Genomic DNA, 14,652 nt, shown 5'->3' with positions numbered 1-14,652 from the left:
GGCTGGCTATCTCCATGCATTTGTACAGCAAAGGCTGTGAAGAGAGAGACCAAACTTGGCTCCGGATGGGCCTGCTTCAGTTTATGCCAGGTATCAGTGCTGCCTGATATCAAGACTGACTCTAAACACTGAGTCAGCCCAATATCAAAGAGGCTGTCACATAAATGAGACTCAATTTCTTTAGACTGTTGATGGCAGAAATCTCCCAGCTTCTGCAATTTTTCTTCTAAAGGTGCACATACCCGCACAGAACCAATGGTGCCACTGCAGTTTCAGCAGGTTTAGGTAGTTTTACATCACTTGAATCTGGTAACTGATTTTGTTATTTTGTACCTTGATTCTAACTTCTGAATCACGCTGTCCTCAAACTGCGGCTGCATTTTTTCCACGCACGACTCAATGAAGTCAATGAGGCTTTTCTGCTCAGCTGCTTTTACTTTCAGATCCTGTGCACAAAGAATAGCATGAACAGTAAAATCAGTTATGTGCACTGCATTAATCTGAAATTATGATTGTGCTTTTCCAATCACATTTTACGTGAATTCATTTAGCAAAGAAAATAAGAATACACGTAACAGCATAAAATGCAGTTTATGTGTAAACATGAGTTTACCAAACAAACCATTTTCTGAAAATGTGTATTTTTATGGAATAGATTTCTGCCTGAGCTAAAGTTTTAAAAACCAGCAGTCAGAAACAAATTATGCACATACAGAAATTTAAAGGCCATTGACTGCCATTCATATACAGAGAAAAAGAGAAAATGGAGATTTGCTCAAATATGAGGTTAAGTTCCATCAGTTAAAAAGAGAGTGTTGAGTGAAAAGTGAGCAATTTCAGCAGCTCAGGCTGGATCGTTTTCTCCAACTCTTTTCTAATAGCATGAAAAGGGCGAAAGCTAATTTTTAGTTAGCAAAACAAAGTAGTTTACAGAGCACAGAATGCCACAGGGTTTTTTTATTGTGTTAACAACCTTAAAGTCATTGTGAGTTAGCCGATGGGAAAATGTTCACAAAGCTTTAGCTTCAAATTCATCTTCAAAAGCAGTGTCAATATATAGATTCAGATTTCATAATACAACAATGCTTCAGTGACAGGAGATTGGAGGGATGCGTGATGTCATCTGAATCACTACAATACAAGGCACGTGTCAGAGCATCATCCAGCTTTGTAGTATTACTGAACCTTTTGGACATGGGATTTTAGGGGTGAAGCCTTTCTCCATCCTGATAAACTCCCCTAATCCTGGAGGAGAGGGGTGGCTGAAACCTACCCTTGACAGACTTGATCCCACAGTGAAAAACTGCAGCAGGTAATAAATGCAGCTGTCCCTCGCAGGGGATGTGGGGCAGCGGAGAATTACCTGTGCGTGCTGGAAATCATTGTGCTGACTGAGCGGCTGTTCAGCAAGGGCAAGCTGGGGCGCGCTGAAGCCGTTTGAGTGTAGGATCTCAAGAGGCTCTGGGTCAATCCCCTCACTGTTGTGAATCTGTAGAGAGAGATCTGTTGTGGGAAGGCTTCCAGACTTAAGACAGTAGAACCCGCAGGTGCGGTTTGGAGAAACTGCAAAAGCAGAGCTGTCTCAGACTCACCATACACAGAATCATCAGTGCACGAAACGCAGTTGCTACTCTTGCAAAGATTTCTGTGCAGTTCCATTTACTGAAAGTTTGACCCATTCTAACCTGCTGCTAAAGTCCTCGCATTTCTCTCCCTGACAGCTACAAGGCTTGTTTTGCCTTTCCTGTTAGCAGATTAATTGATACTAGCTCCCCATTCTTATTGTTTGACCAAATTATAGACACGTGCAATTTGTGCTTATAAATTTGCTCATGCACATGGATTTTCTATCTGTCTGTGTTCAAAGAGCTATTTCAATAAGAGCCTTTAGCAGCACTAATTCTCTCCTGGGCCATGCAAGCTCCCTCTTAGACTGTGCTCCTCCAGCACCAGAGAGACTGTGGCTGCTTTTACACAAACACATCAGATGGGCTTCTCTGCCTCCTTGCACAACAAAGTGGGAATTAGCTCTGAAGCTGGGAGTTATCGTCTCATCCATTGGGAAACTCAGCAAAGAGCGTGAAGCTGTGGTGCAGGAGAGCTGGCAGAGCCACTGCCCTTGCCATTTATGCATTCTTCAAAGAGAAAGTTACTGCTTAAAGGCCTCTCTGCTGTGGTACTGTCACAAACAAACATCATGGTATTTGAAAGGCATTTAAAAAAACCAAACCAAACCAAAAAAACTTTTTGTCCTTTTCTTGTACTCCTCACAAAATCTCGACCTCTGTCACTGAGCACTTAAAGCAAAAAAGATGTTGTTCAAAGACTCATTAAAAATCCACTACTTCCTGCAAACTACAAATAATTATACAGCACTAAAAAGTAGAATAATAATGTCTGACATTTCTGATTGACTTTTCTCCCTTCCTTGCTTCACATGGTGAGATCTAACTGTTCTTCTGCAACTACAGCACATTAAAGCACCATGACACTCTCACTCTTGCTCTGCATAGCACTCATGTGCTTTACCTGCTCTTCATTGTATGTGTCTTGAAGCATCATCTGAACTTTTTCCAAATTGCACTTCACTTCCTTCAGCTTCAAGGAAAGAGCCTCTGTCTCTTGTTGGTAGTCTGCACTATCTCCACAATCTTCCAGTAAAGAAAGAACCTTTTGTTCAATCTCTGATAACATCACCTAGAAGGGACAGCAGTCAATTATTAATTCTTAGAAGTACAACACTCCTTAAAACGTTCTGAAGTCAATGCTCACGCTTCCCCTGTCTGACAAGAACAGAAAAATACAAGCAAAAAGAGAAATAGCTGCAAACCCCCTAGATGTTCTCCAATATAGTCTCTTTTTATTCTGAACAATTAAACAAATTTTGTACAGAGTTAGTCTTAAAACTAACAGCCTCTGCAGGAAGTTACATAAACTCAGATATGGAGTAATAAAAGAGGAGAGCAGCAATGATAGACTCCATTTGGATGCAACCAAGACGACGACACACCCCAATGGGGGAGAAGGAGGCAGTGCACAGACTGATCACATCACCCTTTGGGAGGAATGATGCTGAATTACCGAAACAATAGTAACATTGCCATACATCAGCCAGGCCATTGTAAACTGTTGGGATCTGGTTTTTGATTCAAGCTGCTGTGAATCAAACTATATCTCTGCATTGCTTCAAATTCACATTTTTAAGGTGAGTGTGGAGACAGGTACCATGGCTCAACTGCAAAGTAATCAACTGTAACAAATTAACTGCTTTACATCATACGTCCATATCTAGAGACTGCTTCTGCTTTGTGTGTATTTTGCTGTGTAGATCTTGACTAGGTTGGAAAAACCTCTCCCCCCTCATGTTCATGTCTTAACATTGAGCCAAACTGTTAAAAGCCAACAGGAATTCAGCAGTGGTTACAGCTGCCTGAACCCTGCTTGTTTTTACCACTTGGAACTGCCCTCTTGAAGCCTATGCTGACACGAACCCTGAATGGGATCCAGACACCGCCAGCTACTTAGGTGCATTCAGGATCTTAATTCCCACAGGGTTCAGCACCTCAGCACTTGGCTGAATCACAGCCTAGACCCAGAGGCACTTCTTGGCATGGACTCAGTTCCTATTAACAAGCCCCCACCCAACAACAACAATAAAACAGCTGGAGACATCTCCTAGTAATTTAAAACAGGGACATTTTGGTATTGGTTCCTTCATGGTGAGTGAAGTTTGTTGCTTTAGGTAGACTCAGTGCTTGAAGCAAGCTGGTACACCAGACTGGCACTGCAGGGAACTTCAAAGCGGCATGCCTGCACATTTTCTTTTAATCTGCATACCAGAGAGAAAAGCTGCATGTCAGGACTCCCACCCACCCCAGCCTCTCATGCCAGTCCTGTTTCCCTCCAGTACCGCCCACTGACTCCTTTCCTTCCGCTGCCATCCAGGGCAAGAGGCTGCCCTAGAAATACGGCAGTAGGTCCAAATGTCGTCACTGCTCACAGAGGGCAGGGGAAAAGCCCCTATCTTTCTACTTGTGCTGGCAGCCTTTTGCAAAAACTGCAGAAGAATAATTTACTAGCTTCAAAACTATCTTATACCAGTCCTTTAAATCACTCTGGCAACAATAGAAAGTGAAAATGTCAAAAGAAAAAAAAATTCCTTTTTTCCTAGCTGATTTATCATGATTGAGACCAATGAAAAATTGCCTTTTAACAGAGGAACCAAACTATACTGAGCCATGTGTCTGAAAATAATCCAAAGAAAAACAAAGCTTTAAAAATACTCAGAGTTCTACCTAAATCCCCTAGATAAAGATCCCAACCCTAAACATAGATATTTTAACTAAGTCCTTGGAAAGCTGCACCTGAAACTGAAGCCAAGCAGTTACTTGTTTTCTGCCCAGTGTAGTGAAGCTGATAAAGCGGGGAAAGGAGAAGCAGTAAGCAGAGCTTTGCTGCAGACACACACCCCAGGGAAGGACGACTTGTTTGGATGGCAGCAGCAAACTGACCACTCCGTCTTACCTGGTACTCAGCAAGCTGCAGTTCCACCATCTGCTGCATTTTGGGGGTCTGGGGGTCTGACCCCAGGGACACTTTAGTTTTGTCTAGCCACTGTTCCAGTTCCGCAACCCGGGCCTGGCACATCTGAAGGATCGTTTCTGGCTCAGGCCTACCACCATCCACCCATTCCTCTGAATCTTCTGCTTTCCCTCGAGAGCACCAGGTAGCGTTGGTGACAGGAGGCAGCTTGTCACTCTGAAGCAAAGCACATGAAAGAAACATGGTTATCTATATGTTTTTTTCTTTCTTTCCCTTTCATTTACCAGTGGGAAATGTTTTAACTTTCACACTCACAGAGTTCCGAAACCACTCTGCCACCATGTTCCCAGATTAAAAAAGAAGAAGGAAAAAAAGAAAAAGAAAGGGAAACTCAGATCCGGGATCTGGTGTAACAGGTTTCCAGGCAGCGATTTGCATTTGCACAGGTATACCTGAGTGCGCAGGAAGTGGGATGACTCACCATTAACCAGTTCTCCCCTGAGGAGAGATGTTTTTCTGTGGGAGTTAGCTGTAAAAGCAATGCAGTTTAAAGCTGCAAAGCAAGCTGTTGGGCAACACTTATAAGCTACTTGCATGTTCAGTTCCAACAGTCAAATATGCTTTATCCAGGCTCTAGGTCACACAGAAAAAAAAATGGTGTGTTTTCAAGTATGTCTTGTGTAATTCTTTCTTCTTATTTGCCCTCCTTTAAGAAACAATATTGCACGCTTCCGTATTAAGGAGAAGTTTGAAGTGCTTGGAGCTATCAGCAGTTGCTTGGAAGGTGGTACAGGTATGTATATACCTCCACACATGCAAATACTGGTATTTAGTAAGTAAATGAAGCACAGCACCAGAAGAACAAAACTACCTGTACACTCCCACAACTCTAGAGCAACCAAGAGGGTCAGCGGTAGTGCACAAGCTCCGTGTTAAAATGAGATTTGGCAGAAAATCAGAGAGCAAAAATGCATTGCTTCAGCTATCAATGTCTTACTTTAATCATTACTGTTCCTCTTTGCCTCTAAGATAGTATGGAACAGTGCCATTAGACACAGAAAGTAAATCAGAGTATACAGATCCCAGGACAGTCTAAATATGTCTCTTGAGGTATACGTGATTGAAGAAATTAAAAAAGTACCAGTTTACTTCAACCTCCACCTGAAATTTTCAGCTCTAGTTCTAAGCCTGTTCGTTTTAGTTCATTCCCTTAAATAAAAAAGTTACACGTGTATAATCCTGTGCATGACACCCTTTCGTTACACATGTATGTGTACATAAGGATTTAGTTTACACTTACCACATGCTCTGTCCCTCCCCAGCTAGACAATGTTACTGCAGTAAACTTTATCTCCGCCCTCTATGGAAATCGAAACTCAGATATATAGTCAAATTAGCTGAATAAAACCAACTGGTATCATCCGTGCAGATGTTCATGCACATGCCATGCGCTCTGTGCCAAGACTGGAACCACAGAGATGTCATGTAGTCAACGGCAACCATGGATCAATTGACAAACAGTGACATCATAGAATGGTTTGGGTTGGGTTCTTTAAAGGTCACCTAGTTTACTCAGAGCTCTGTCCAACCTGACCTTGAATGTTTCCAGGGATGGGGCATCTACCACCCCTCCGGGACCTGTTCCAAGTGTTTCACCACCCTCATTGTAAAAAATTTCCTATTTATGTCTAGTCTAAATCTATGCTCTTTTACCTTAGAACCACTACGCCATATCCTATCACAACAGGACCTACTAAACCATTTGTCCTCATCTTTCTTGTAGGCCCCTTTAGGTACTAGGTACCCTTAGGAAAGTTGCTATCAGGTCTCCCCAGAGCCTTCTGTTCTCCAGGCTGAACAACCCCAACTCTCTCAGCCTGTCTTCATAGGAGAGGTGCTCCAGTCCTCTCATCATCTTTGTCGCCCTCCTCTGGACTCACTCCAACAGCTCCATGTCTTTCCTGTACTGGGGCCCTAGAGCTGGACACAGTACTGTAGGTGGGGTCTCGCAAGAGTGGAGTAGAGGAGCAGGATCCCGTCCCTTGACCTGCTGGTCACACTTCTTTTGGTGCGGCCCAGGATACGGCTGGCTTTCTGGACTGCAAGCGCACAATGCTGGGTCATGTTGAGCTTCTCGTCCACCAACACCCCCAAGTCCTCCTCAGGGCTGCTCTCCATCCATTCTCCGCCCAGCCTGTAGTTGCGCTTGGGATTGCCCCGACCCACATGCAGGACCTTGCACTTGGCCTTGTTGAACTTCATGAGGTTCACATGGGCCCATCTCTGAAGCCTGTCCAGATCCCTCTGGATGGCATCCCTTCCCTCCAGTGTGTCAACTGCACCACACAGCTTGGTGTCATTGGCAAACTTGCTGAGAGTGCACTCGATCCCACCATCCATGTTGCTGACAAAGATGCTAAACAGCACTGGTCCCAGTATTGACCCCTGAGGAATGCCACTTGTCACTGGTCACCACTTGGACATCGAGCCGTTGACTGCAACTCTTTGAGCGACCATCCAGCCAGTTCCTCATCCACCGAGTGCTCCATCCATCAAATCCATGTCTCTCCAATTTAGAGACAAGGATGTCATGCGGGACAGTGTCAAATGCTTTGCACAAGTCCAGGTAGATGACATCAGTTGCTCTTCCCCTATCCACCAATGCTGTAACCCCATCGTAGAAGGCCACCAAATTTGTCAGGCATGATTTGCCCTTAGTGAAGCCATGTTGGCTGTCACCAACCACCTCCTTATTTTCCATCTGCCTGAGCACAGTTTCCAGGAGATCTGCTCCATAAGCAACATCCGTAGCTCTTCCCTTGTCCACTGATGTAGTCACTCCATCATAGAAGGCCACTAGGTTGATGAGGCAGGACTTGCCCTTGGTGAAGCCATGCTGGCTGTCTCGAATCACCTCCCTGTCCTTCATGTGACTTAACATAGCTTCTAGGAGAATCTGTTCCATGATATTCCCAGGCACAGAGGTGATGTTGACAGGTTGGTAGTTCCCAGGGTCCACCTTTCTACCCTTTTTAAAAATGGGTGCAATGTTTCCCTTTTTCCAGTCACTGGGGAATTCACCTTACTGCCATGATTTTTCACATATCATGGAGAGTGGCTTGGCACTACACCAGCCAGTTCCGTCAGGACTCAGATGCATCTCGTCAGGTCCCATAAACTTATGTACGTTCAGGTTCCTCAGGCGGTCACGAACCTGATCTTCTCTTACAATGGGAGGAACTTTGCTTTCCCAGACCCTGTCTTTCAGCCCATCCACTCAAGAGGTGTGGGAAGACAGGCTGCCAGCAAAGACTGAGGCAAAAAAGCTGCTGAGTACCTCAGCCTTCTCAGCTGTTGTTACCAGTTTGCCAGTCTTGCTCATCAGGGAGGGTACACTTTCTTTGACCTTCCTTTTCTGGCTGACATAGCTATTGAAGCCCTTATTATTCTTTGCATCCCTTGTCAAGTTCAGTTCCAGCCTTGCCTTGGCCTTCCTGACCCCATCCCTACACAGCCAGGCAGCGTCCCTATACTCTCCCCAGGACACCCGTCCCTGCTTCCACTGCCTGTACATTTCCTTCTTGCCCTTTAGTTTGACCAGCTGGTCTTGACTCAGCCATGCCGGTCTCTTGCCTTCCTTGCCTGATTTCTTACACATGGGGATCGAGAGCTCCTGTGCTCTGCGGAAAGAGTCCTGAAAGATCTGCCAGCTCTGTTCTGCTCCCTTGGCCCTGAAAGCAGCTTCCCAGGGGGTTCTATTGAACACCTGAAGTTTGCTTTCCTAAAATTCAGAGTCCTGACTTCACTCTTTGCCTGACTCCTATCGCTCAGGACAGCAAACTCCACCAGTGTATGATCACTGCAGTATGGGCTGCCTCCAATCTTGACATCACCGATTAGCTCACTTGTGTTAGTGACCATCTGGTCCAGTATTGCATCCCCTCTGGGTAGGGTTGTCTATTACCTGTCTTAAGAAGTTATCCTCAATGCATTCCAGGAGTCTCCTGGATTGGCTACAGCTCTCTGTGCTACTTTTCCAGCAGATGTTGGGGTGGCTGAAGTTCCCCAGCAGGATGACAGCCTGCGAGCGCGATGCCTACTGTAGCTGGAGTAAGAAGGCTTCATCAATAGGCTCTCCTTGATTGAGTGACCTGTAGTAGACACCAACCACAAGGTTCCCTTTGCTGCCTTGGTCTCTAGTTCTTACCCAAAAGCTTTCAACCTGCTTGTGGCTATTCTCCAGAAACTGCTCTTCACACTCTATCCATTTCTTGATGTAGAGGGCAACCCCTCTGCCCCTCCTTCCTCACTTGTCCCTTCCGAACAGCCTGTGTTGATAGCCTCACTTTAGTCATGGGATCTGTCCCATCGAGTTTCAATAATGGCAACTACATCATAGCTTTCTGGCAGCACGGTGGCTTCCAACTCCTCCTGTTTGCCCATGCTGCATGCATTGGTGTAGAGGCACTCCAGCTGGGCTGTTGGCTGTGTCTCCTTCTTAGAGGAACACCCATTCGTTCCTTTGAGACATTTCACTGATGTTTCCCTGTTGGCTCCTGTTACCTCTGGAGCCTCTGACTCCAAGTGTGCTCCAGTGTACCCAGCACACCTCACAGCAACAGGCTGAGGGCCCTCGCTAGCACCCCATCCCTCTAACCTTGGCATGTCATCCCACAGTTTGTCACAGGCAAGCCTGATGTTATCCCCCTCCCCCTTCAAGTCTAGATTAAAGCTCTGTGCTCATGAGCAGGCAAGGCTCATTGCAAGACCCTCTTCCCTCTTTGAGAAAGGTGGATCTCACCTGATGCCAGCAGCCCTGGTGCCATATAGGCCATTATCAAAAACCCCCAAATTGTGGCAGTACACGAGCCATGGAGCCATGTATTTATAGACTGGTTCCATCTGTTTCTTCCAATATTGCTGCTCACAACTGGAAGGACAGAGGAAAAAATAACGTGTGCTCCACATTCCCTCACCTACCGTCCCAAGGCCCTGAAGTCTCTTTTGATTGCCCTTCAACTACATGTTGCGGCTTCATCGCCACCCACATGGAAGAGCAATAATGGGTAATAGTCCAAGGCCCATATCAGGCTCGGAAGTTTCCACGTGATGTCCTTAACCTGGCCTCCAGGGAGGCAGCAGACTTCCCTAAGACGAGAGTCTGTCCAGCATATTGGACCCTCTGTTCTCCTCAGAAGGGAGTCATCTACAACTATACCGTGTCTTTTCTTCCTTATTCACTAATTCTAATGTTTTTTCTGAATCCTAAATTGTGTTTTATGCTGCTATAACTGAATTTGGAAGCAGGTGTGGTTGCATGGGAGGGACAACATGCCAGAGGGAAGAAATGGTATCATTTAACAATCACTAAGATAGTAGGAATTATTTAATTTTAGCATGCAGTTAAGCTCTAAATGGAGAACATAAATATAATCAACTTCATAAATCTCTACACATACACACATCTCTAGGGAAAACAAATAAATTCACCATTTATAAACATAAATGTCTTCCTGTCTCCAAATAGTAATTGATCTTGTAAACAAATCATTTAACAAAATAAAATAAAAAAAAAAAAATCACTCCCTACAGGGAGTTGTGTAGCATATGGAAATGTCACAGAGTAGCAAAACAGTGAAGTGGAAAAGATGTTGCAAGCAAAAAAGCTGTCTGGTATGGTTTGAGAAAGGAGGCTTTCTCTAAAACACCTGTCTGCTTGAGCAGAGAAGGACCCTGGCTCACAGTCTGACCACAGAGTCGCTGTGTCTGGCTCAAGAAACCACTCCACTGAACTTTTCTATCACTGGGTGCAACAAGCTGTGGGTGCCCATGAAGGCATGATGCTGACAAAACACAGCGATGGCACACAGAGGTGCCAGGAGGGCGTATGTTGTCTTCTAAGGCTCCTGGAAACCCAAAAGGTTCAGCCAGATGTTAATTCTCTTGGATACAGGTGTCTAAATTCCCATTATCCTCAACGGAGGCTTGCTCAGTGCAGCCAGGGGTTCAGCTCAGCCTAACACAGACACGTAGTGTGAACTCAGCTGAACTGCTCGCTGTGCTTGGGTGCTGCAGTGACTGCATCTCCTGCAGCTCAAAAGGGAGCTTAGGTATGTCCTGCACAGGCAGAGATCGACAGCATGACAGTGTAGCAGAGAGAAAAATCACAGAGAGATCAAACGTACAATTACGTTAGACATAATACACTCACATGAGGCTATTTCTGTAATACCAATGGAGAATATATAGAATCATCATAGAATCTTAAGGTAGGAAAAGACCTCTAAGATCATCAAGTTCAATCATTGACCCAACATCACCACGTCTACTAAACCATGTCCCAAAGTTCCGCGTCTACATGTTTTCTGAACACCTCTAGGGATGGTGATTCTACGACCTCTCTGGGCAGCCTGTTCCAATGCCTGACCACTCTTTTGGTGAAGAAATTTTTCCTAATATCTAATCTAAACCTCCCCTGACGTAACTTGAGAACATGACACAACTTGAGACCGTATTGTGCTGCTGGCTGGGTTTTAATAGTTTGCTATGGTTTTTTAACTATAAATTAAAGGTTAAGCATGATGGAAGGAGTCGGGGGAATGGGAGACAAAGTGACCTGGAGGCCTGCTCCTGCCCCAGGCAATGATGGATTCTGTCTGTTTTCATGCTCTAAACCCAGGAAAAGCTGGGGCTGCTCTGCTGCCAGTTTGCTGCTCCTGGCCTTCCTGGAGCACTCATGTCTGTCTCTATACGCTCTTTTGTATATAACCTATAGGCTGCCACCCATTCCTCCCTTCGCCTGTGCATACTTTCCACAAAGCAGCGTCATATAGGAGTATCAATCTCCTTAATTTCTCCTTTAACTGCCACTTAAAAATCTCATAGTTGATGTATGTTTACATCACTTGAACCCCTCCATTCATTCCTGTAAGAATGCCAGCATCTTACTTCCTGAAAATACCCCCTTTTGTTCCCTAGCAAATTGCATTTTCAACGAGCAAATCAAAACATATTTATTAAAGCAATGTGAAGAGGCCCACAACATAGGGGTAGGTATCCTACCAACATAGATATCCTACCATATCATAAATACTGAAACAAACTCCAGTAGCATAACCATAATGAAATAGGGCTACTGCCCACTAGGTAGGTTACAAAATGAGCTCAGAAGTTCACCTTGTTCAGCCTACTTCAGGCCTTCAAACTCACCATAGCCTGGCTGCCGTCACCTGTTCCTGGGCCTTCAGTGCTCTGCAACATTTGCATAGATGTTTCCTCACCACGTTTACTGTGTGATTGCATTATCTCATCAGCATCCTGTAGACAGAGAGGCAACACTGGAAATATTTCTATCATCATTGCCTTGTGCTAGAGAAGCCTCAAAGGGCAGCAGCCACTCAACCCATAGTGGTCCTGTTCCAAGAGTATTCACAGACAGAAGTTCTCTTGCCTGTAACATTGATATACAACAGAAACTAACAACTGCAGCTATCACAACATTCTTGAGACATCCATGAAAAACAGAGCAGAATGCCACCAAAATGGTAGCCGATTGGGTGTCTTAGATGCTCATCTTCTCATGTACAAGGAGAACCTCTTCCACAAATCATCCTCCAAAAAAATGCACATTTTACAGCCTTTCCAGGAATTAGTGAAACAAATTGCTACTACCAAATGTGCTTTTCTATCTTTGGAGTTTTTGTCAGGCTAGAAGAAATTAATATAGAATCATAGATTCATTTAGGTTGGAAAAAATTCTTAAGGTCGCTGAGTCCAACCAATATGTGCAACAGGAAAAGAGATTTTAAATGGCAAGATTTAGGGTGATATGGAGGATGTGAATAAGGCCATCATGTCCTGCATTTCTACAGTTCTCTTGCTTTGCAGACTTCAGCAATACCTAGGACTTGTGCAGATCTTTTCCACAAAGATGATTTCCCATCCCCATGGAGATAAATCTGAGCGCGTTACCTGAATGATGCCGTCCGACAAGGTACCAGAAGACCAGGAGGTTGCACTGTCTTCCTTGTGCCTTTCATCGTCTCCTTCTGAAGGCCAAAAGCTTGCATCTTTCTCTGTGGCCGTACTTCCCTTTGAAAGCAGTACAGCTCAGCATTAGCTTGTGAACAGGAAGCTCAGATACTCCCTGAGGCAATGTAAATTACTGCAAACCTTTAGTAACACTTTGCTTTATTTCTGCCTTGTTTATCTATCTTTATCATGTTTCCCAAATCCCATCTCTTCCCTTGCTCTATAGCTTGGCTCCAAGATGAATGGCAGCTGGATGACACTGAGGGTTTTCTCTAGAGACCTCAGAGTATCCTCATTTTTTCACACTAATTAAAAAAAAAACAAAACCAAAACCAAGAAACAATCTTTCTCCTGTCCTGTCCCCTAAAAAGTCCTGTATGTAAAGAAAACTGCACCTTCTGCACATTCCTAATTTCATTTGAATACATCTCGTTTAGTCCTTAGGCTGCAGGAGAGTGGATTTTTATTTTTTTTCTTTTTCCAAAAACTATTAACTTTATCATGAAACTTTACTCCCAGTTTTGCTCCTCTGCAGTTCACCTGGGCATTCAGACTCCCCAGACTCAGAGCAAGCTGTTGAGCAATGTCTCCCAGTTTCTCCCATTCTCCCAGAAATCTCTCCTATCTTCACTTCATTCCCAATAGTCTGATCATGGCCTTTTTTTCTTAAGTTCAAACTTACAAATAATTTTGGTTGTTTCTTCTAAGTTTTAGCACTTCAGAGGTTGTCTAATTCTGTCTGAACCCCACCCCCACATATAAACCCTGGCATTTAGGCCCTTATTTTGCCACTAACTCTTCCATAAAGGGGTTATTACTGTATAAACAATCCCACCAAAAGCAGGATCACACATCATAGAATGAGGTGCTGTGTAATACTGGTATTGTAATATTGGTAGGCTGGCTCAAGTACAGTTTCTTAGCATCCTGGAGTGATAAGAGATATTTCAATTCGTTCTGAAGTGTTTTGGATTTACACATTCTTCATAATTTGTCCTGTACCCAAATCCTGTATCTTACATACACAGCTGTATATAGAAGATACATACTGAACTCACCTTGCTGTGGAAAGAACTGTCTTCTGACTCTTCATCTAAGGAAGGTAGAAGAAACATCATTCCTCTTTTTTTCAACTACAAAAACGCACAGAAAGAGACAGTCCAATTATTCATCACAAAAACAGTAAAGCCTCTTCTGCCTGTAAACCAAAGGGAAGTTACCACCTGGGGTCCACTTTTAGAGAAGCACTGAACATCTGCCACCTTACATTAAAGTAATTGAAAGCTATAGGTACTATAAATTGGGACTTTTCCCTACGCTGTAATGTTTCAACATCACAGCTAAAATTGGGACAAATTTCATTTTGTTCCATGAAAACAATTTATCGAAAATCCCAGAACAACTGATTATCACAAAACTACACGTTGAGCATTTTGCTGTTGATTGCTTGATGCAAACTTCATGTTGAATCTGCTTATGCTAAAAAATAACCAGAGGCACACCTCTCCTGCCTTCTCCTAGACACGCATCATACTCAGTCCTCCTGGGACCATTCGGAAGCACAAAGGGGAGGAGAAGTAGTATTGATTCACAGCTGCAGGGGTGCTCCTCTCTCACATGCCACTCCTCCTGGAGGAAGGAGAGTGATTTACCTTCCCTCTTCGGCTCTTGGGTAAGTGATCACAACGTGCTGCTCCGCTTACCTGCTGACCAGAAACATCAGTCCCAATCAAATCACTCTGTGTTAATACAGAGGCTGTGGGTTCATCTCCTGATTCAGGCACCTCTTGCTGTAAGCGCTGGCGAAGCTCAGACATTGAATTTTTCATCCCGGTAAGGGTATCTTCCTTTCTTTGGCACAGCTTTATGATTTCTTCTTTTACAGCTTCCATTTCTCCCTAAGGAGTAACAACATCTGTAAGCATCCATTTTTCTTACTTAACCAAACAGTAATGTAACAGATAATACCATTGATGCATCTTACTGAGACTGGGGCTATTTGCCCTTTTTCCTTTTTCAGGGCATTGGGACAGTTGCCCATTGCCACTGCAGGAGATGTCCAGACACATGCAAAACAGC

The 14,652-nt window shown here is 44.2% G+C and overlaps 1 protein-coding gene across 1 annotated transcript in view; it reads right to left on the bottom strand.

Annotated features, from left to right (window-relative positions):
• The window catches only part of SYNE2 (spectrin repeat containing nuclear envelope protein 2), a 203,313-nt gene that overhangs the window by 75,693 nt on the left and 112,968 nt on the right, over nt 1-14,652 (bottom strand). The window contains exons 64-71 of the mRNA XM_075753365.1: nt 14,277-14,471; nt 13,632-13,706; nt 12,514-12,633; nt 11,752-11,859; nt 4,525-4,758; nt 2,530-2,697; nt 1,364-1,489; nt 334-446 (exon numbers count right to left, since the gene is read on the bottom strand). Of these exons, the coding sequence (XP_075609480.1) occupies nt 334-446; nt 1,364-1,489; nt 2,530-2,697; nt 4,525-4,758; nt 11,752-11,859; nt 12,514-12,633; nt 13,632-13,706; nt 14,277-14,471 (1,139 nt within the window). The remainder of the gene's footprint in view (nt 1-333; nt 447-1,363; nt 1,490-2,529; nt 2,698-4,524; nt 4,759-11,751; nt 11,860-12,513; nt 12,634-13,631; nt 13,707-14,276; nt 14,472-14,652) is intronic.

The sequence above is a fragment of the Balearica regulorum genome, chromosome 5, assembly GCF_011004875.1.
Source record: "Balearica regulorum gibbericeps isolate bBalReg1 chromosome 5, bBalReg1.pri, whole genome shotgun sequence".
Taxonomy (NCBI): Eukaryota; Metazoa; Chordata; class Aves; order Gruiformes; family Gruidae; genus Balearica; species Balearica regulorum.
Note: the sequence above shows the minus strand (reverse complement) of the source record. Positions and strands in the feature narration are given on the sequence as shown.